Source organism: Schistocerca serialis, chromosome 2, assembly GCF_023864345.2.
Source record: "Schistocerca serialis cubense isolate TAMUIC-IGC-003099 chromosome 2, iqSchSeri2.2, whole genome shotgun sequence".
Taxonomy (NCBI): domain Eukaryota; kingdom Metazoa; phylum Arthropoda; class Insecta; order Orthoptera; family Acrididae; genus Schistocerca; species Schistocerca serialis.
Genome location: NC_064639.1, coordinates 527,296,063 through 527,318,561, shown reverse-complemented (window position 1 = coordinate 527,318,561; position 22,499 = coordinate 527,296,063). Strand labels below are relative to the sequence as shown.

The 22,499-nt window shown below is 44.3% G+C and overlaps 1 protein-coding gene and 1 non-coding gene across 2 annotated transcripts in view; one reads left to right on the top strand and one right to left on the bottom strand.

The window, feature by feature from the left end:
• The window catches only part of LOC126456174 (uncharacterized), a 104,120-nt gene that overhangs the window by 38,699 nt on the left and 42,922 nt on the right, over positions 1-22,499 (bottom strand). Inside the window, exon 2 of the mRNA XM_050091927.1 lies at positions 710-1,110. Coding sequence (XP_049947884.1) covers positions 710-1,081 — 372 coding nt within the window. The 5' untranslated portion in view covers positions 1,082-1,110. The remainder of the gene's footprint in view (positions 1-709; positions 1,111-22,499) is intronic.
• Trnat-ugu (transfer RNA threonine (anticodon UGU)) lies at positions 2,336-2,409 on the top strand. The gene has a single exon. It is a non-coding gene; the product is annotated as a tRNA-Thr (tRNA).

Genomic DNA, 22,499 nt, shown 5'->3' with positions numbered 1-22,499 from the left:
ACCTGAACGTGCGAGGTATTATAACGAGTGTACAGACCTCCGATTAGTCAGTCTGCATTTGTCTGTACCAGTCTGCATTAGTCTGTACCAGTCTATATTCAAGTTTCAATCTGCGCCTAATAAGATTACCATATTCCTGTACATAGCCGTGAAGATAAATGAATAGACACTTTGTCAAGTATCAGAGATATGTGAGAATAAGATTAACGTACCAAGACCAAAGGAACTTCAGATTGTCAATTGTAAACATCATCCAGAATCAAGTTAAGTAGGGTTTATGATTTTTATTATTTTAATAAATGTGAGTGAAAATTAATCAAGTTCTGTTTAAAGTTGGTCACCGTCGATCTGCTACTCTAAGCGTGCAAGTGGCATTTCTATCGTCTGATCTAACGGCAGAAGATAAACACGCCACGATAAGACCACGAGATGTATTGCTGACACTCGCCTACTTCGTTAGAGCGACAAGTCAAATAATCTGATGGTGTGCGTACCGAAGGTCTTACAGTACGCACACCACAAGGCGTCAATGTAAATAAGTGAGCGAGTCGTTACCTTTGATGACTTGGATGTTGTCGCCCATTTGGAAGCTGACGGTGACGCCCGGGTTGACGTGGAAGTGCACGACGTGCTGTTGGGCGTCCGGCGCGCAGGAAGAGCCGCTGGAGGAGGAGGAAGACGAGGAGGAAGAGGACGCGGTGGACGCGGCCGAGGAGGACGACGACGACGACAGCGGCCCGCCGGCCTCCTCGAACGGGTGCGGCTCGAAGCCGGGCCCGAAGTGGAAGGTGGCGGCGCCGGGCAGCGCGGCAGGCACCCCGCTCGTGGGGTACGTCCAGTGGTGGATGTGGTGGTGGCCCAGGTTGAGCGTGACGCCGCCCACGTGCAGCGCGCCGTAGCTGCTGGTGCTGGTCGTGGTGGTGGTGGTGGTGGTGGTGGTGGTGGCGCTCTGCTTGGCGCCGGCCCTCTGCGGCAGCTGGTGGTGCACGCACCCCGACGGGGAAGCGCGCTGCGAGCGGTCTGCGCCGGTGGAGCTGGAGCCGCCATGCTGCGCCATGTCGATATCAGGCGCCCTCACCATCCGGGGCTCCCAGCGCAGCGGGTCGAGTCCTGCCGGCACACGACCACGCCGGTGCCACTCGCCATGAGCATACACTACACTATCGCGAAAACATACAACGGCTGACAAAATAGTGAAGCACTCGAAAGGCATGGTCGGATGTCGTTGTAACTACACACTCATACACACATTTGGTGCGTATGTAAATAACGTGGAGTCGGAGGTAGAATGGCCACCAGAATACAATAAAATTGTTTGTGTTTGCTGTTGTTACCAATTACAATGAAATGAACACCCTTAGCTGCTTACACGCGTTGACATACGTCAACGGGGACAGATGAAAATGTGTGCCCCGACCGGGACTCGAACCCGGGATCTCCTGCTTCCTTGGCAGACGCTCTATCCATCTCTTTTTTTTTTTTTATCCCTGTGTTTGGTCGTTGCGGATGTCACATGACATCCAGTCAAGTTCGTTTGTTGATCCTTGGACTCGCGAGTAATGAGTATAATGGGCGGGGGCAATACGAATGTAGTGCGGGACAATACGTTGAGAATGTGGGTTTCGCAGGAGGCGTGTCAGAGATAAATCCCTGCAATCGTGCTATCCTCTGTGTCCTCGGTGGCTCAGATGGGAGCCGGCACAGTAGCTCAGCGTGTTCGGTCAGAGAGCTGTTCGGCATCTGTAATAAAAAAACTGAGTCCTAGGATCAACAAACGAACTTGACTGGATGTCATGTGACATCCGCAAGGACCAAACACAACGATCAAACATGAAAAAAAAGAAAAAAAAAAGAAAATGGGTAGAGCGTCTGCCATGTTAGCACGAGATCTCGGGTTCGAGTCCCGGTCGGGTCACACATTTTCATCTGTCCCCGTTGACGTATGTCAGCGCCTGCAAGCAGCAAAGGGTGTTCATTTCATTGTAATTTCATTCTAACGAGCTGCACGGTCACCGATGGTATCTGTTCTTTCGGACAAGATACCATCTTAGTATATATATATATATATATATATATATATATATATATATATATATATATATATATATATATATATATATAGATAGTTAACGCTCACCGGCCATTTGACCATCTTCTTCTTCTGTGCGAATGTACAAACAGTGCCCGAACTCTTACGGGAATCGGCAACACGCCTTGAGTAATGAGTATAATGGGCGGGGGCACTACGATTGTAGTGCGGGACAATACGCTGAGAATGTGGGTTTCGCGGGAGGCGTGCCAGAGATAAATCCCTGCAGTCGCGCTATCCTCTGTGTCCTCGGTGGCTCAGATGGATAGAGCGTCTGCCATGTAAGCAGGAGATCCCGGGTTCGAGTCCCGGTCGGGGTACACATTTTCATCTGTCCCCGTTGACGTATGTCAACGCCTGCTGTAAGCAGCTAAGGGTGTTCATTTCGTTGTAATTTCATTCTAACGAGCTGCATGGTCACCGATGGTATCTGTTCTTTCGGACATGTCCGAAAGAACAGATACCATCTTAGTATGTATGTTGTTACCAAGTCTGGCAGCATATATGACGGCGTGAACAGCGTGAAACATACAATGATGACTGGATCACTGTGAAGGACGCGAGAGGTTGCGCACACGTCTGGGCGAACTTTCAGAGTTTGAAAGGGGCCTCATGTGGGTCTTAATTTGTGCGCAAGACGAATCATGCAATGTCCACATTTGTAAAGCGTTTGGATGTGACAGTGGCTCGATATTGCACTACATGGGAATGTAGGGGCAGGCATACTCGTCATCAAGATTTGGATTTATCATGTCTGATCGCTGAATTGTGTAACAGACACACAGTGCGGCTGGTCCTGGCGGAGGTTCGAGTCCTCCCTCTGGCATGTGTGTGTGTGTGTGTGTGTGTGTGTGTGTGTGTGTGTGTGTGTGTGTGTGTTTGTCCTTAGGATAATTTAGGTTAAGTAGTGTGTAAGCTTAGGGACTGATGACTTTTGCAGTTAACTCCCACAAGATTTCACACACACACAAACACACACACACACACACACACACACACACACACACACACACACACACACACATACACATAGTGACTCCTTCATACCTGCAGCTGCCATTCAAGGACATGTAATGGAGTCTCTGCAACATTCTGTGTCACTCCACACCATTAGTCGGAGAATAGCAGCAACCGGACTAGGGAATTACCGCCACATGCCTGGGCTGCTATTTACACCTGAACACAAACGACTGCATTTGAAGTGGTGCCGTGACTGGGAAGCATTGACTGCTGATAAATAACGTCCGATAGTGTTCAGCGGTGTATCGTGGCTCTCCACTACCTGATCTGACCTCTGCCAGTGAGTACGGTTGCACCGAGCGAGGTGGCGCAATGGTTAGCACACTGGACTCGCATTCGGGAGGACGACGGTTCAATCCCGCGTCCAGCCATCCTGATTTAGGTTTTCCGTGATTTCCCTAAATCGCTTCATGCAAATGCCGGGATGGTTCCTTTGAAAGGGCACGGCCGACTTCCTTCCCCATCCGTCCCTAATCTGATGAGACCGATGACCTCGCAGTTTGGTCTCTTCCCCCGAAATCAATGCCGCCAGTACGGTTGCAACCTTGGGTGGGGTCCCTTGCTTCCAATGTTTCGCAGAGGGACAGTGGTGGTACTCCTTCCGCCGTGATATGGAGAGCTACCGGGTATGACTTCAGGACACGACTTGTGGTCACTGAGGGAACACTGACGGCACAACAGCACGACACGGACTTCCTGCGTTCTAATGTATTACCTCTCATGCGATGCTATCGTGGTAACTTTTTTCAGAAGAACACTGCTCAACCATACATGGCACTTGTATGTATGAACTGTCTGCGTGATGCTGAGGTACTCCTGCGTACAGCAAGATGGCAAGATCTGTCCCCGACTGGACGAGTGTGAGACCAACTTATTCGTCAAATTTGTCCCAGTGCCAGTAACCAGCATATCAAGGACCAGTTAGAATAATTATGGGAATACAACGGCTTCATGACGTTCTTCCTAACCGAATCAGTGTATGCATCCAGGCCAGACGGGATGTTAGGTCAGACTGATAGTGGCGTAATACGGCTAAGTTCTTTGTAAATTTAATTTGTTTATAGAATCAAAATATGAGATAATTTGTAATCCACGAAATTACATCACATATACTCTCAACCCGTGAAGTTTCATTTCGTTTCCTTCTTCCCTTCTGGATGCTTAAGTATTTTGTGAGACAGTGCAGTTACAATACTGAAAAAAGTTTTAGTTTTTACACTGGTTATCGGGAGAAAAAAACCGAGAGGAACCAGCGCTAGTATTCTGTAGTATCCAACCACTGTACTGACAAATGGAGTTATTCTTGCGTGAGGAACGCTGATATGGTTTTATAACCAACGAGGTGAGAAACGTACCAAGCCTGCCTTTGCTTGTCGAATGCTGGAGTTGAAATTCCCCTCCCCCCCCCCCCCCCCCCCAGACATTCTCTACATGCTCTACTACCAGTTTGCTGGGTTTGGCTGGAAAGAAGAGAGTTTTAACAACGCGGTGGTAGCAAATGAGAAAGAGAGAGAGAAAAGCTGAACTGCTCACATGTTCAGAAGTTAAAGTTACCATGCTTGCTACAATGGCCAGCTGATCGTCGTTCTAACAGATTAACTCATAGCCTACTATTACACAACCAAGATGTGTGCAAATACGATGACAACGGTTTCTTTAACGTCCAGACGTCATCGTCTTTCGAGCACTGTCTCGAGGAGACAGGCCCGGTTTCTTAAAACAGCGCAGCAGATCATTTTCCAGTCCCGTGCTGAACGCCAGAAACCACCGATCTTCTACTACCTGGAAAGATTTCTTCGTTTTGGGCTTCAGAAGAAACCGCCCCGGTATCGAGACGGACGTAGGACCACGGCCAGTGGTCATTCAAAGCATGTAAGAAAAGTCTCAAGGACAGACGTGTTGGTAGTGATTGTAGGCATAAAAGGGCAGGGCATGGGTACGCACAGGCGATTTCCTACCACTGAAGCTATTCTTATTTGGGGGATGTTGATGTGCGATAAATGGAGATTCTGCGCAGGAGCCGGCCGAAGTGGCCGTGCGGTTAAAGGCGCTGCAGTCTGGAACCACAGGACCGCTACGGTCGCAGGTTCGAATCCTGCCTCGGGCATGGATGTTTGTGATGTCCTTAGGTTAGTTAGGTTTAACTAGTTCTAAGTTCTAGGGGACTAATGACCTCAGCAGTTGAGTCCCATAGTGCTCAGAGCCATTTGAACCATTTGCGCAGGAATCTTAGGTCCAATAAAACATATCCGCTTATTCGCTAATAGAATGCAGAAACATGTACTTTCAGGACGACATTGTACAATAGTATCACTTGTTTGACATGAGTTTATGCAGCAGTACTGCCCACCCTGTGCACCCTCGCCCCAAAAAGCCTGGTCATCTCACCTCAATCCTGTGCAGCATATCTGGGATAGGCAGCGAGATGTGACCGCCTTGTACCTATCTGCTTCTAATTTGCATGAGTTGCGAACGGTGCTTGAGCATTTGTGGACTAGATCCGCAATGTTTTCATTTCCTCGAGGAGTCAGTGGCATGCAATGCCGCCCCCGGTTGTTATAGCGAAAGGGTATGTCTCTAACTCAGTTGCTCATGTGTACGCAACCATTACTATAATGATTGTCAATCTTCGACTAATTTATGAATTTAGTATTCGTACTATGGTCTACCTACCTTATTCTTTTTATTTTACTGTATATTTCGAGGATTTCTTTCTGACATTACACAGATTAGGCTGTCTGATGCACTTTCGACGGCCCTTCCTCCAGCGAATGTTCCCCAAGCTATCCAATTATTTTCTTTCAAAGGTTGTGTAGCCTTTCGAAAGATATACAAATTATAAGAGCAATTTAAGGCGAGACCACAAGCACTGTGTGTTTTAATGATGCCCTGTTAGCAATTGGGCTGCACCGGGCTCACGCCGTTTTCGACGTATACTACCTGATCAAAAGTATCCCAGCACCTATTAGTGGACATTAATATGGGATGAATCCGCCCTTCGGACGGCTGAATCCTACTGGGGACACTTTCCATGAAACGCCGACATCCAACTGCCTGTATCGACACACGATCCATGTTGCTACACAACACATTATGCGACGTTCTAGTATGGTCCCACAGTGGCACAGGTCAGTGGCAGCAAGCAGTAAGCAGACGAAAGAATCAACACATTTGTGTCTGTTAACGTCCTGCAAGAGAATACGTTCAAAATATTAGTTGTGTCTTCAGTGAACAGGGAAAGCAACAAAAACCGTTTTGTACGTTAGTTTCCGTAATGTTCTTCTGGGTTTTGGACCGCGTCATACTGTAAAATGAATCAACTACATACGATTCTCATCGTCATTTGTGCTAGTGGTCGAAGTGTCGGTTCACCATTTTAGGAAATGGTGCGGTCTACGGCCCACAAAAATTTAACGGGGAAAAATGGTTTTTGTTCTACAAAGACATTAAAATTTCGGAATACACGTTACTGATGATGCGCATATGCTGCCGCCAGCGGCGCCAATAGTCAATCTGAGGGCGCCATAATTCAGCTGAAATCGATCTAACAGTTCCATAAAACGTATTCTAGGTTATCTTGTTCACAAAATAACATTAGTCGCTGCACGACAGCCGTAGTTAAGATACATTTAATATAAGCAAAGAAGACTGAAATAACGTTTATTTTAAGACATTCAGAAATGAAGAATGTGGATACATTTACAGTTTAGATACCCAAAATTAATGTGTGAACACATTCATTTCAATACTACTGTACGTTGCAAAATACTGTTACGTATGTGTATCAGTTTGAACTGTAGAGCAGCACTGATGTGAGGGGAACTCAAAAAGTAACTTACACATGCCGTCCCACGCTATGACCGCTGTGCAAGAAGAGTGGCGCATCGTCAGAGCAGAGGACACGTCCTGGACTTCCTACAGATACAGCTGTGCTGTGGTAAGGATGACAGGTGTGTCACAGCGTGCGAGTGAAATGGCACGTCAACTTTAGACGTACCCTTACGTCGAAACACGCGGGACAGTACGATTCTCGTGGGCAAAACGTCTAAATTTCACACAGATTCACTGTAAAATTATAGCAGAATGCGGACCAAATACATTGTAGCGTCCAGCCACAGCTTGACCATGTCGCACAATCGTGGCTGATCGGAAAGGCAGGCCATAGACACTGACTACGGACGACAACGTCCATATAATCGAGCAACTGATTCGCAACAGTCACAGATTTTCTAACCATGAAGAGAACGTTCATATAACGGTTCTTTTGTGGCTCTGTGAGGAAGTACCAACTTCTCTCATCTAGGAATTGAACGATTTGTAGAACGTTCTGACTGTTATTAACGGAGACTTCGTGACTACCCGTAAGTTGCAAAATAGTGTAATGTATCTGTGTCACTCTGAAGTGAAGTGCAGCATTTAAAATATCACTTGTCCTGCGAAAATAATGGGTAACTTAATTTTTGAGACGTCCTCGAAAATTAAGTTGTAATAACCTGAAGCACAGGTAGGCTTCCCAACTGCGTTAGAAAACTGTTGACACAGGTGATAGGATAACATTACTGCCGGTACCACTCAGCAATCTCCTACTTGTCTGCAGTACCTCATGTACAGCACAGACCTCTGAGACGCGTTATGAAAACATGCCGCGGAATGACAGCGATCACTAACCAACAAACGATGCACAATTTCCAATAAACACAAACGATTCTCTCTTTTCTGTTACAGTATACAAAGAAGTAACCCAGACTGTTGGCAATATATATATATATATATATATATATATATATATATATATATACTGTGGTGTCACCGCCAGACACCACACTTGCTAGGTGGTAGCCTTTAAATCGGCCGCGTTCCGTTAGTATACGTCGGACCCGCGTGTCGCCACTATCAGTAATTGCAGACCGAGCGCTGCCACACGGCAGGTCTAGTCTAGACTCACTAGCACTCGCCCGAGTTGTACAGCCGACTTTGCTAGCTATGGTTCACTGTCTACATACGCTCTCATTTGCAGAGACGACAATTTAGCATAGCCTTCAGCTACGTCATTTGCTACGACCTAGCAAGGCGCCATATTCAGTTACTAACAGACAATATTGTGAATCATGTACCGTCAAGAGTGACGTTCATCATTAATGGATTAAAGTTAAGTATCAAACTAATTATGTCCGCTTTCTGAATTATCATCCCTTGTCATGTTCCAGACCTCACGTCAGTATAGTTCTTCCCTCCTCACACCAGCCTGCGTGAGTTAAAACGCGTGCATTTCGGCCTCCTCTAGTAACACGGTGTTGGCTCTTCAGCCAACACAACACAATGAATCACAAAATGGCGCTATCCAAAACCGGCACAGAGGCAACTGTGGTGCACCATAGGCCATAGATGACAGGGGTGTACGATGGCTGCAGAGATATGTACGGGTGAATAGGCGCGCAACTGTTGTGCAACTGACCATCCAGATGAGCCAAGAGCTAACGAACAATAGTTCTCCCGTCTTCACGCCAGCCTGCGTGAGCTAAAACGCGTGCATTTTGGCCTCCTCTAGTAACACGGTGTTGGCTCTTCTGCCAACACTACATATACATACTATTCGTTCGAATTTATACAGGATGTAGACGACATAAAAAAAGATTTAGTTGCAGTACTCATGGCCCCTGAAGAAACTTTCTTATGACGCAAGGAACGATTTACACAAAAGATAGTTTAGCATGCTAATTACAGCAGCGGCACTCGCAGGAATTGCTCAAATGAGCCACCATTTGTCGTTATGCACGCAGTATCTCGTCGAGGACAGGTTACCTGGGTGGACAGGACACAGGCCCACCTCTGCCGATCCGTCTATTCCCGAAGGTGACTCTCAGATGATTCCTCACAGCAGTGCTGGAATGGGCTGGCGAACCATCCTGTTGAAAGTGCTTCTTTCGTCTAACATTCAAAGGTTGACCCAACCAATATAGCCAACCACACATACACAGAGCAGTTCTGAATGTCAGTACACAGTCCCAGTCACCGATATCGACAACTATTTACGTCAGTCCGACTAACAAAATGTTCCCTAACACTGCAAGCTGACTTCAGAGATCATATGTTTGTTTTGATATTCACTACCTCCTGCATTAATTTGGACGAATAGTTTAGGAACACACAATATATATATATATATACATATATATACATATATATATATATATATATATATATATATATATATATACGTTTAATGATATTTCGTATATATTCGAAATATCATTAAAGGTAGAAGGGTAAATACAGATACTGATGTGTAACGTCCTTGTCGTTTCATAAACTGTTACGCAACAAGCCGGACGTACCTACATCAGATGGCCATGGGACTCTCAAAAAAGTACGCTACAAAAAATTACGACACAGAAAATGTGCCATCATAATGACTAGATACAAAAATGAGAGACGATAACGACATCCTGTAACTCTCCAAATTTCTATGTAACATTCTGGGTGTAAAATTGTGCTAACAGTTGAGGTTCTATAAGGGCAGTTAACTCAAAACGTAACTAATATCTTAAGAAAGTGTCCTGTTATGAACAAAATGATGTAAGCTAAGCACATCAAATACTGTGATCTATTTAACGCGAAAAATGTTAAAATAATGTCTCTACATCACGTTTAGTAACCATTAACATAACAAAGGCAATCAATTTAGTAAAAATCTAGACCGCAAGTACCAGATTAATAACCACCAGTAGAATACATTGATTTAAAAATCAAAGAAATAGGTATTAGATTACACTGAATTCGATTTAATATCCCGTAGAAGACGAGGTCTTCGGGGCGGAGAACATGTTCGCAATGGGGAAGGACTGAAAAAGGAAATCGGTCGTGTTCTTTTGAAACAAACCATCTCCACGGTTTCCTTAGGCAACCTAAGTTTGGATGAGGATGAGGATCTGACCTGCTGTCTTCCCAAACGCAAGTCCAGTGTCTAATCACTGTGCCACATCACTCGGCAGAAATAGGTATTGTATTCACTAAGATAGGTCTCAACAAACATTTACGAAACAATACCTCTCGCGATCAAATAGTGAGTTGCTATATGTGACGCCATCAATGTATACAATCAGAGAAAGATTATTATTAGTAGATGCAATAAAATCGAATTTTTTCTGAACAGTTTTTTAGTTCAGAAATTGTCTACATGGGATAGCTAGTGAGCTAGTACTGGACTAGTTTACAGATATGGATCCAGGTTCAGATGATGAAGATAATTACTATTATTGGTACATCAATACACCTTCTATTCATTTTGTATAGTTTACAGATACGGATCCAGGTTCAGATGATGAAGATAATTATTATTATTGGTACATCAATACACCTTCTATTCATTTTGTAGATGTATTTTGCGAATCCACCGCTGTTGTGTTACAGGTACGAAAAAATATCTTCTCACAACCATTTCGAACCTGTTAATTACATGACCAGTTTCAGTGTATTCGTGCCCCATTTTGAAACGTTTTATTATCCGCTTGTCTTTCCATCAAACTGGAGATACTAGATCTGTTCAAACAATTTCGGAACATTCCTAATTTCGCACCAATGTTTTGTTGGAGCGAATTACTGTTGGCATACCCGCACATGCCTGTGTTTACTTTGTAAGTGCCAGAAGTTTCACTGTTGTATGTCTGTTAGTTATTGTTCAGTGATGCACTGAGTACAACGATGTGTCGCACAGTTAGCGAATTTCGAGATGGCAGAGTTTGAGGAGCAACGCGTCTGGATTAAATTTTCCGTGGAGCTTAAGAAAACCTTTGCAGAGACACACCAAATGATCCAGGGAGCCTAGGATGATGAGTGCGTAAGCCGCACTCAGTGTTACGAATGGTTCATACGATTAAAAGAATGACTGGACGGAAGTCCTAGTTTAGGACGCCCTTCGACGTCTACCGACGACACTCTTGTTAGAAACGTCACCGAAATTGATTGTACGAGAGATTGCAGAAGAATCCAACACTTCAGTTGGAACATATCACCAAATCCTGACACACTAGTTCGTCCCACGGCTCATGAGTCAAGACCAGAAAGACCTTCGCCTCGGCCGGCCGAAGTGGCCGTGCGGTTAAAGGCGCTGCAGTCTGGAACCGCAAGACCGCTACGGTCGCAGGTTCGAATCCTGCCTCGGGCATGGATGTTTGTGATGTCCTTAGGTTAGTTAGGTTTAACTAGTTCTAAATTCTAGGGGACTAATGACCTCAGCAGTTGAGTCCCATAGTGCTCAGAGCCATTTAAACCCAACCCTTCCCCTCGCAATCTGTGAAGAGCTTTTGGATCGCGCAAATGAGAACGAGATGTTCCCTAAGAGAATCAGGCGTGGGCCTACAGTTATGATGTTCAATCTTCACAATGGGTCGGGAAAGGTTCTCCAAGAATACAAAAAGCTCGTCAGATCAGGTCAAATGTCAAAACCATGCTGATTGTTTTCTTTGGCCTTGAAGGATTAGTTCTTCATGAATTCGTGCCCCAGGGACAAATTGTTAATTGACGGTACCATCGGGACGTGTTGCGATGCCTGTGAGAAAATGTGACAACGAAATGGCATGAAATGTGGAGAGACAATGCATGGCTCTTGCATCACAATATCGCACCTCCACACTCATCCACGATGGTGCGTGACTACTGCACAAAAAACGAAATCTCCAGACGTGCTCCCTGCGGACTTTCTTATTTCCATAATTGAAAATCCCGTTGAAAGGAACAAGATAAAAGACAAAGACGAGATAACAGAAACTTCGATAAGGCGCTTCGCGCGATCTAGCAAGACTTCTCCCGGAAGTGGGAGCGGTGTATCGATTGTGAAGGAGAATACTTCGAAGGAGATCATGCACAATAAGTAAAAGGTAAGAGTGGAAAATTTCTGTGGACAAAGTTCCGGAATTTTTTCAACTGACCTCGTATTCTCAGTTCCCACAACGTACCAGTTTCTATTCAACGGAAAATCAAAGAAAATCAATGAAAAAGGTATTGCATTACATTAGATACGGTTTAATGCACCGTCGACGATTATGATTACACAATGCCCAGTTCGACTGAAAAATAAGTGCTTCATAACACTGTTGCTACAACTTTGCTGTGCACTGCAAATAACCAAAATAAACATAAAACAGTTCCAAATTACACAAACACACATCCCGTCCTTCCCCAGTGCGTACATGTGCTTCTTCCCAAATGATGCCCTGAAATAAATCTGTTCTAAAGTAGGGAACTCAAGAGAGAGGACTACTAAAGTGTTGCAAATTTATGAAGCTGGCTGGCCACTAAACAAAAAGTTACGGAGCCATCCACTCTGAAGAACGCTTAATGTCTTGAAGCCAGACCTGCTTCTCATGATCTGTCTTCTAGGTTAACTGTGGATTCAGGGGAACTGCAGTTGCTGAATCACAATCATGTACTTCTAAAGAGGATTGTTGTAGCTTCAATCGAACCAAAAAAAGCTTGAGGGCTTTATTTAAAAGAATCAATAAAAAACAACAAAACCGAACTATATTTAAATAAGAAAATTTAATTCACGTACAAAATGTTACGTAGCTAGGCTGACACAAATTATTGAAGGCACTATTTACTCTCACAAGCATTGGCTGGTTCAAACGGCTCTGAGCAGTACGCGACTTAACTTCTAAGATCATCAGTCGCCTAGAACCTAGAACTAATTAAACCTAACTAACCTAAGGACATCACACACATCCATGCCCGAGGCAGGATTCGAACCTGAGACCGTAGCGGTCGCTCGGCTCCAGACTGTAGCGCCTAGAACCGCACGGCCACTCCGGCCGGCTCACAAGCATTTATTTTACTAATATTGTGTTGTAACTTTTATTACAATATAAGAAACACAGGCAAGCAACACTTAAACTTACACTTTATGTACAGTAAAGTACGATTTAATTCTTTTTGAAACAACGTAGGAATTTGTAGATATTTCAATTTTTTGGCTATTTTCTCTCCTAAATTATTTCTTAATTTTGACCAAACAAGCCCCTAGTGGGAGAAGATTCTCTCAATGGATGCCGTGCTGGCAGGGCAAGACTTTTCACAAAAGTGATCAACTCTGTAGGGAAGTTTCCTTTTTTTCAGCTCCATTATCTTCCACCATGCTGGAAATGTGTTACAATTGTATCAGGAGACATAGTGGCAGGAAAACAATCGCAATCAGCAAACCTCAAAGACGTAATACTTGCGATTCACCCCTGGACGCATCTCTATGAGCCAGTTTTCTCCACTTTCTTCCTGTTGAGAAGTTAATCTTCATCCTCTGAATCTTGGATCTTACATATTAGCAAGATACTGAAAGGGGTCTAGTGTTTGTTCCTTTCTTTTTTCATTCTGTTCTTACAGAGTTCTTCCATATCGGGACTTTGTAAAAGATCGATCCATAGCTCGAAATTCAGCTAAAATAAGCTCACCTTTATAATATGGATCCGATGTTGGAACAAGCAAAAGGATCTCGACAAATACTTGATCTTTACAACCATGAGCTTAACCAAAAGACTGTGATAACTGTGCAAGTCTCTGGCTGCAAACATGAGAAAATTAAATCCACCATTTTTGCCTATATAATTTATCAGTTATTTCCACCAATAGAGTAATTGTAAGAATGGGTTAGTGTTTCAAATAATTTAATCAAAAGAGTTTAAATTGAACTATTTGATTATCAATTCGAAAAAAATCCCAGGAAACAGTAACACCGAAAACAACAACTTAACCCACTGGGTTTTTTAAATGCTCCGGTTTTTCCCAACCCTGCCTCTAAATAATATAAATATTAAAGAAGTCGTAAAGTGTTGGCATGAAACAAACCTTATATGAAAATAAAACTGTCAACTTTATTTCTTTGTAGCACACTAAAGGTGACTAACATAGTTAGGTGAGATAAGTCTGTTTAAAAACTTTGGTAAGAAATAATGAGCTTCAAAAGTCGAGTATATGTAAACCTTACCTGCGAGATAACCAGCAGATAGCATAACTGCATGCGAGGAGGAAAAATTACAGTAAAATTCTGCTACGGCAGACAGTTCTTCCCTACCACGAAGTTTCAGTATATTTCAATGTGTGCGGCAACCATAGTCAAAGCGTACACATAATGCTCGCTTGACGCCTATACTTTTAGAACTGACGGTTTGTTAACGGTGATCTCGAGTGTGATATTTCTCGGACGTGGAAGGGAAATTACAAGGTCATCAAAGGCCGAGTATAGCTCGGGGTAGGAAAGGAAAGGAAATCGGCCGTGCCCTCTCAAAGGAACCACTTCAGCATTTGGGTGAATCGATTTAAGGAATTCATGGAGAACCTACATCTGGATGGCCATCCTCCCGAATAAGATGCCAGTGTCTTGACATTACGCTTCCTCTTTCGGTCATATTTGTAGCAGTATAACTGAAATTTTAAAAAAATTGTAGCCGGCGTAAACTTCGAAAAATCCTATAGAATGCATGCATTCAGTACAGTCGAGGATCGAAATATAGGAAGAATAGACAATAAATATCTCGAAACAGAACGCTATAACTCATCAACTAAAACTGTGAAGGAACTGAAGCAGCGCTTATAAAAGTCAACAAACGCCGACGGCAATGATGTGCACATATCTAAGCATCTACTCTCTGCAGAAAAAAAGGGCAAACAGAGCGAGGAGACGCGTGGCCCATCTCGGCAGCAGGAATTCCTAAGGGCAACCACTCGGCAATAATCCTCAGATGAGCTTCTTTTACGACGTCTGCGCGCTCCATAAAAGTGGCCCCGAATGGCTCAGCTTGCCACCATTACGAACCTTTTCTCTGCTCTTCGGAGAGACCACACGGCCCGTACGTGACCGAAGCACACCCATAGTATCTACCTGTAACAGAAACTTAGATACGTCGATGTATGGTTTAAAGAGATTCTGAAGCAATGGTAGTGGCTGCCCACAGGGACACAATGGATTCCGCAAACAGAGATCTTGCGGAACTCAGTTCGCTCTGTTCAAAAAATGGTTCAAATGGCTCTGAGCACTATGGGACTTAACATCTTAGGTCATCAGTCCCCTATAACTTAGAACTACTTAAACCTAACTAGCGTAAGGACATCACGCACATCCATGCCCGAGGCAGGATTCGAACCTGCGACCGTAGCAGTCCCGCGGTTCCGGACTGCAGCGCCTAGAACCGCACGGCCACCACGGCCGGCAGTTCGCTCTGTTCCTCCATGAGATTCATACAACTGCAGGTAACGGCGCCCGGGCTGATGTCGTGTTCCTTGACTTCAGGAAGACATCTGACACCGACCTGTACTGCCCTTTAGTGAAAAAAAAACGAGCTTACCGAGTGTCGGACTAGATTTGCGACTGAATTCAAGATATCCTTCCAGACAGAACTCGACACGTCGCTCTTAACGGAAAGAAATCGACAGATCTGATGCGGTTGTCTATAACAAAGTAGCTACACCAGAAGCCCGTATCAATTAGCAGAATGGCCTGCAGACTATGGATCAACACTACAGGCTCTGTGATTTGACCCTGAACGTAAATAAATGTAATACATTGTGCGCGGCCGGCCGCAGTGGCCGAGCCGTTCTAGGCGCGTCAGTCTGGAACCGCGCGACCGCTACGGTCGCAGGTTCGAATCCTGCTTCGGGCATGGATGTGTGTGATGTCCTTAGGTTAGTTAGGTTTAAGTAGTTCTAAGTTCTAGGGGACTGATGACCTCAGCTGTTAAGTCCCATAGTGCTCAGAGCCATTTGAACCATTTTCTGAACATTGTGCGCACACACAGGAAAAGAAATCAACTACTATACAACTGCACTACTGATGCAAAAATGCTGCATACGATATCTACCGTAAAAATCTAAGAGTACCTACAGCGACCTTTAAGTGGAATGGCCACATAAAACAAATAGCAGGAAAAGCATATCCTTGACCGCGATTCAAAGGAAGAATCTTAAAGAAATGTAGTTCGTCTACGAAGAAGTGGCTTACAGGGCGCTTGTGCGACAGATTATTGAGAGTTGTTCATCAATCTGGGATCCTTACCAGGAATGACTGATAGAAAAGATAGAGAAGATGAAATGAAGAGTGGTGCGTTTCGTCCCGGTATTTTATAGACGGTGCGAGAGCGTTACGGCGATGTTCAACGAATTCCAGTAGCAGACGTTACAAGAGAGGCATTGTGCATCACGGAAAGGTTTACTAATGAAATTTCAAGAGGGCGCTTTCCGGAGAGATTCAGACAACATTTCACTTCCTCTAGCATACATCTCACGGAATGACCACGGCGAGAAAATAAGAAAAATTAGAGCCAATACAGAGGTCTAACCACGATCATTCTTCCCACGCGTCATTCGGGAGTGAAGGAGGAAAGGGGGGATCAATTAGTAGTACCCTCCGTCACACATCGTTAGGTGGTTTGCGGAGTATGATGTAGATATAGATGTTTTTAAATATACTTGCTTTTGGGCAACAAGTTCATCACAATTTGTTTACATTCGCTTTATCACAGCTATCGCAGCACACACTGTTCCGCAATTCTGGTGTTGTAATCAGTGCGCAGGAAAGTGTGTGTTCTGTCCACTATCACCAGTAACCACAGTTCCAAACTTTTTGTGTCTTTTAACTGCTTAGTTTAATGAGGGGTATGGTGGTGTCTGTAGCCGAGGCCGTTCAGGCGCACTGTGCGGCAATACTGACTCGGAAGTAGCTGGTTTCAGACCTGCTTTTTATTGCTAGTATTTCCCTAGTAAGGTGTGACTCATCCCCCTCCCCTACCACCACCTTGCCCCGGAATTTAATGACAGTATTCTGGGTTAATAACTTAATCTCATACGTTTTGGGCACTGAATCCATATCTTACTTCATTTGTTTTTTTCTATCACGAACTGTTCTGTCACGCGTCTTCGTTATAAAGGGGGTAATTCCCACACCAAATGTCCGAGAGGTGTCAAATAAGTAATGCAATACACTTTTTTCTCGCCCAATTTCGGCTGAAAAAATGAGGAAATTGCTGTGGGACATCGTGGAACATTCCAATAGGTGGCGACGCTATATGTAGCCTGTAATAGAAATGGGTTCGAACTGTAGAGCTGTAACTGAGTTTCTTTCGGCGGAAAACAAGAGCGTCGTAGATATTCATAGCCGCTTGCAGAATGCCAACAGATACCTGGCAGTCATCAAAAGCACGGTGAGTCGTCTATCATCATCGGTACACGGAAGGAGCCACCGTGAATGATTGGTGTAGAGAGAACACAATCGGGCGTATCCTGGCACGTTGAACTAGCATCAACGGCTAATCCTACTACCACCGGGAAACATAGGAGAAAAACGGCAAACACACAAAACTGGACCTCTTGGAGGCCAAAAATTGTGACGACTTCGTTAAATACTGAAGGTATGTTAAGACAGAAAGAGTTCTTACTATTAGACAAGTGCATACAACATTCATGGGACACTTTGGCAATGCAAGAAAACACAGAGGGGGTAAACCACCGTAGGCCAAAAATTGATGGGATGAAGATGGTATTAGAACGCCCACATGAACAAAATGGTAGTACTACCTTTACATCACGGACACAAACAACGTTGAAATTTTAACAACTGATCTACAGCCGTGTACTACAATGAAGAGCCAAAGAAACTGTTACACATGCCTAGTATCGTGTGGGGCCCCGTGAGTACGCATAAGTGCCGCAACGCGACTTGGAATGGACTCGACTAATGTTTGAAGTAGTGCTGGAGGGAATTGACACCATGAATCCTGCAGGGCTGTCCCTAAATCCGTAAGAGTACGTTGCAAGGCATCCCATATATCCTTAATAATGTTCATGTCTGAGGAATTTGGAGGCCAGCGTAAGTGTTTAAACCCATAAAAGTGTTCCTGAAAGCACTCTTAACAATTCTGGTCGTGTGGGGTGTCGCATACTCCTGCTGGAATTGCACAAGTTCGTCGGAATGCACAATGAACAAGAATGGATGCACTTGATCAGACTGGATGCTTACTTACGTGTGACCTGTCAGAGTCGTATCTAGACGTATCAAGGGCCCCATACCACTCCAACTGCACACGCCCCACACCATTACAGAGCTCCAACAGCTTGAACAGTACCCTGTTGACATGCAGGGTCCATAGATTCATGAGGTTCATCCGCTCGATACAATTTGAAACGAAACTCATCTGACCATACATCATGTTTCCAATCATAAACAGGCCCAGTGTCGATGTTGACGGACTCGGGAGAGGCGTAAAGCTGTGTCGTGCAGTCATCAAGGGTACACGAGCCCATATTGATGATGTTTCTTTGAACAGTCCGCACGCTGATGAAGGCCCAGCATTGAAATCTGCAGCAATTTGTGGATTGGTTGCACTTTTGTCACGCTGAACGATTCTCTTCAGTCGTCGTTGGTCTCATTGTTGCAGGACCTCTTTTCCGGCCGCAGTGATGTCGGAGATTTAATGTTTCATCGGATTTGTTATATTCACGGTACACTCGTGAAATGGTCGAATGGGAAAATCCCCTCTTTATCGCTACCTCGGAGATGCTGTGTCCCATCGTTCATGCACCGACTATAACACCACGTTCAAACTCACTTAAATCTTGATAACCTGCCGTTGTAGCAGCAGTAAACGACCTAACATCTGCGCGAGACACTTGTTGTCTTATATGGACGTTGCCGACCGCAGCGCCATATTCTGCCTGTTTACATATGTCTATACTAGTTTCTTTGGCGCTTCAGTGCATTACGTTAGTATACAAATTGTGGTGTCACCGCCAGACACCACACTTGCTAGGTGGTAGCTTAAATCGGCCGCGGTCCATTTAGTACATGTCGGACCCGCGTGTCGCCACTATGTGATCGCAGACCGAGCGCCACCACAAGGCAGGTCTCGAGATACGGAATAGCACTCGCCCCAGTTGTACGACGACTTTGCTAGCGACTACACTTACGAAGCCTTTCTCTCATTTGCCGAGAGACTGTTAAAATAGCCTTCAGCTAAGTCCATGGCTACGACCTAGCAAGGCGCCATTAACCGTATCTGAAGATAGTCTTATTTGTATTATCAAGAGCGATGTACCACAAGGATAATTAAAAGTTAAGTATTCGAGGAGCTGCATACTTTTCTTGCATACCATTCACTACTTATCCTGTTCCAGAAGTCACGCCCGTCTGCGTTAGATAGCGTGCATAAAGGCCGCCTCTATCTACAAGGTGTTGGCACATTTACCAACACATCACAAACTACCTAATACTGATTTTACCTTCAAATAACTTTTATAATAAAACATCACGATTGTAGTGGGAGATTTTAACTGTCAATGTGTCAACTAGGGATATAACTTAACTGTTAGAAATGGAGAGGAACTAGAAAGTGGGACAGAAAGAGAATGACTGAAACTTATTTTTGATCCTAAACTAAGACCAACATTTAATAGCGGCAGATGGCAAACGGGGTATAACCTTGACAACATCTTCATCATTGAGAACATTGCTCACTATGTTAAAAAAACAGTACAAGAATATTTCCTCAGGACGCAACATTGCCCTATTTCTTACATAGTTTCTGGAGTTGTCCAAGTAGAAAGTGTATCCTTCAAACGACGATTAAACTTCAAGCAAACGAAAAGGAAGGCTTTCAGAGAAGAACTGGATCTCGAAGTTGATAACAAAGAAACAGACACAAAAAACTATACAGAATTTGTCGAACTTTTGGATGTAGGCCCAATTTATATCTGGCCTTCACTCAAGCTCACAAGATCTTTTGAGCGACCATCGTAGCAAGAACAACGCAGATCGTTTCTCAGCAGATACAACTGAAGCGAAAGAAGAACTTCTCCGACACGTAGATGAACAGAAAAGGGGAAAAATTGCTATTCGATCTGGATATGAAGCAGAACACTTGAAGAGCGGGGTGGAAACTAATAAGAAATCTTAGTAATGATTCTATGCGCCCACCGTAGAGTACAAACGTCACCCCAAACTATATAGCTCACCAACTGCTACTGAATGGCAAAACAAGACAGAAAGCGGCTAGGGTGAGTCTCAAAGAAACACAGTGCGAGAGAGCGAATCTCTAGAAAATCCATTCTCACCTGACAAACTAGCAAGATCAGTGCGAGAACGGAAAGAAAATAAAGCGCAGGGCCTAATGACATACAAACCGAACAAATAAAACAATTTCATCCAAAAAAAGTGAATGGCTTATGAGGATGATGAACTCACGTTAAACATTTCAGATGCCCAAACTGTGCAGGAAAGCACAAGTAATAGCATTATCAAAGCCTGGCAACGATCCAATTGAGCCAAAAATGTCCGAATCTGCCACGTATGAGTTATTTGAAAGCACGACTCTGTCAAGAATAGCAACCAAAATCGATACGAAAGTTGTCCCTGAACAAGCTGGATTCAGACCAGGTTGTAGTCAGATACTAAATATGAGTCAACACATTGAAGAAGGATTTGAAAGGAAATTGATAACTGCGGCTGTTTTTGTTGACCATCGTGCTGGGTATGATAAAGTAAACCACCAACGACTCCTCACTAAAGTCTACGAAATAACACAGGATATTCGACTGACTTACAAGTTAAGAGGCATGTTGCAGAATAGAAGATTCTGTGTAACTCTCCAAGCGAAGAAAAGCAGATGGAGAAACCAACACAAGGGAGTTTTCTTTCCCTTACTTTGTACAATACGTACACAAATAACCAACCACATGAGTCGGAAATAGAGAGATTCATACACGCAGAATACAGTACCATTACTATTCAAGGAAGAACATCTGAAAAGGTTGAAAGAAAACCGACAGAGCCTTTGCATACCTTGGGGAACTACTATGAAGGAAATCAATTGCGACCTAATCCAGAGAAACGCAAGTGCGCACATGCCACCTGCGTAATAGAGAAGCCTCACGCCAGTTGGAAATAGAATGGAAAGGAGTTAAAATACAACACTGCACCAAACCAAAATACTTGGGAGTCAACCCTACAGCGTACACTGTCTTTTAAGAAATACTGTACCGATCGAAAAGGAAAATTATGTGCAAGAAACAAAATTACATCTAAACTGACCGGTTCAACATGGGAAGCATAACCTGAAGTTCTTCGATCATCAACATTGGGACTGAGTTTTGCAGCCAGAGAATACGCGACACCAGTGTAGGAGATGTCTAGGCACTCCAAACAAGTAGACGTCCCTTTAAATGAGGCTGTCAGATTTGTCACCGGATGTCTGAGGCGTACACTAGTCCACAAAATCTACCCAACTGCGGCCATACTAGCACCAAATATCAGACGCAGAGTAGTTAGTGAAATAGAGAGGAAAAACAGGTAATCGACCCGCGGCTCTTAATGTGTAACCACCAAGCAGTTCCAGCTCATCATAAGTCAAGGAAGAGCTTTATCCAAAGGACTGTGCCGCTAGAACGTCGACCTGAAACCTGCCGCATACCTCTATGGTTGAACTCTCTGCAAAATACAAACCTGCACTCCAAAGAGGAAATAACACAATAGCAGCAACTACGGTATGGTTCAATCCACAGCACTAAATAGAATAGGAATACGAGTCTCAAAATGCAAAATAAACATGGTTAAGTGGTAAGATGACCAGCGAGAATCTGACGATTGAACGTTTGCTAATGTGCCAAAGGATGTGGTATGTCTGCAAAGAGGAAGATCTATTTTTTTACAATGACAAAGCCATTAAAGATCCAGAGTTCTGATGAAGACAGTGTAGATGTTCTTGCCTGGACACGGGAAAGAAATTAAGTATCACCCCAACAAGGTCGCACATACCTGTCCGATCTCCCTTGTGCCGGCCGACTGCGCACAGCTGTGACTTCTGCAATGTTGGAACGTGAGGGCACTCTCCTTCGAGGTGATCGACGAATCACAAATAAAAACTTCGCTGCTCAATTGGGCGTCTCTGTTGGTAGTGATGACACACTCATCCACCATTTGGGGTACTCAAAGGTATGCGCCCACAGGGTTCCTTGCCACCTAAGAGAAGGCTATAAAGAGCAACGAAGGACCATCTGTGCGGAATTGCCTGCCCAATACGAGGATAATCGTGGAAATTTCTGTCGAACATCGTTACAGCCGTCACTTCAAACAGCAAATGAAACATCAATCCATAGAGTGGCGCCACACCACCTCTCCTCTGAAGAAAAGCTCAAAGCCGCACCCTCAGCCAGTAAAGCCATGGCGACACTCCTCTCGGACTCTGGATGTGTTATTCTGTTTGATGTCCTACCTCACGAGCGATTGAAGAAACGACTTCAGCGTGTTCGTCGCCACAAAAAAATGCAAACGAACTTCTCCTTCTCCACGGGAATGCAACTTGTCACACCAGACTGTGCACCCGGAGAGGACCTCACAAACTTCACTGCACTGTTCTTCTTT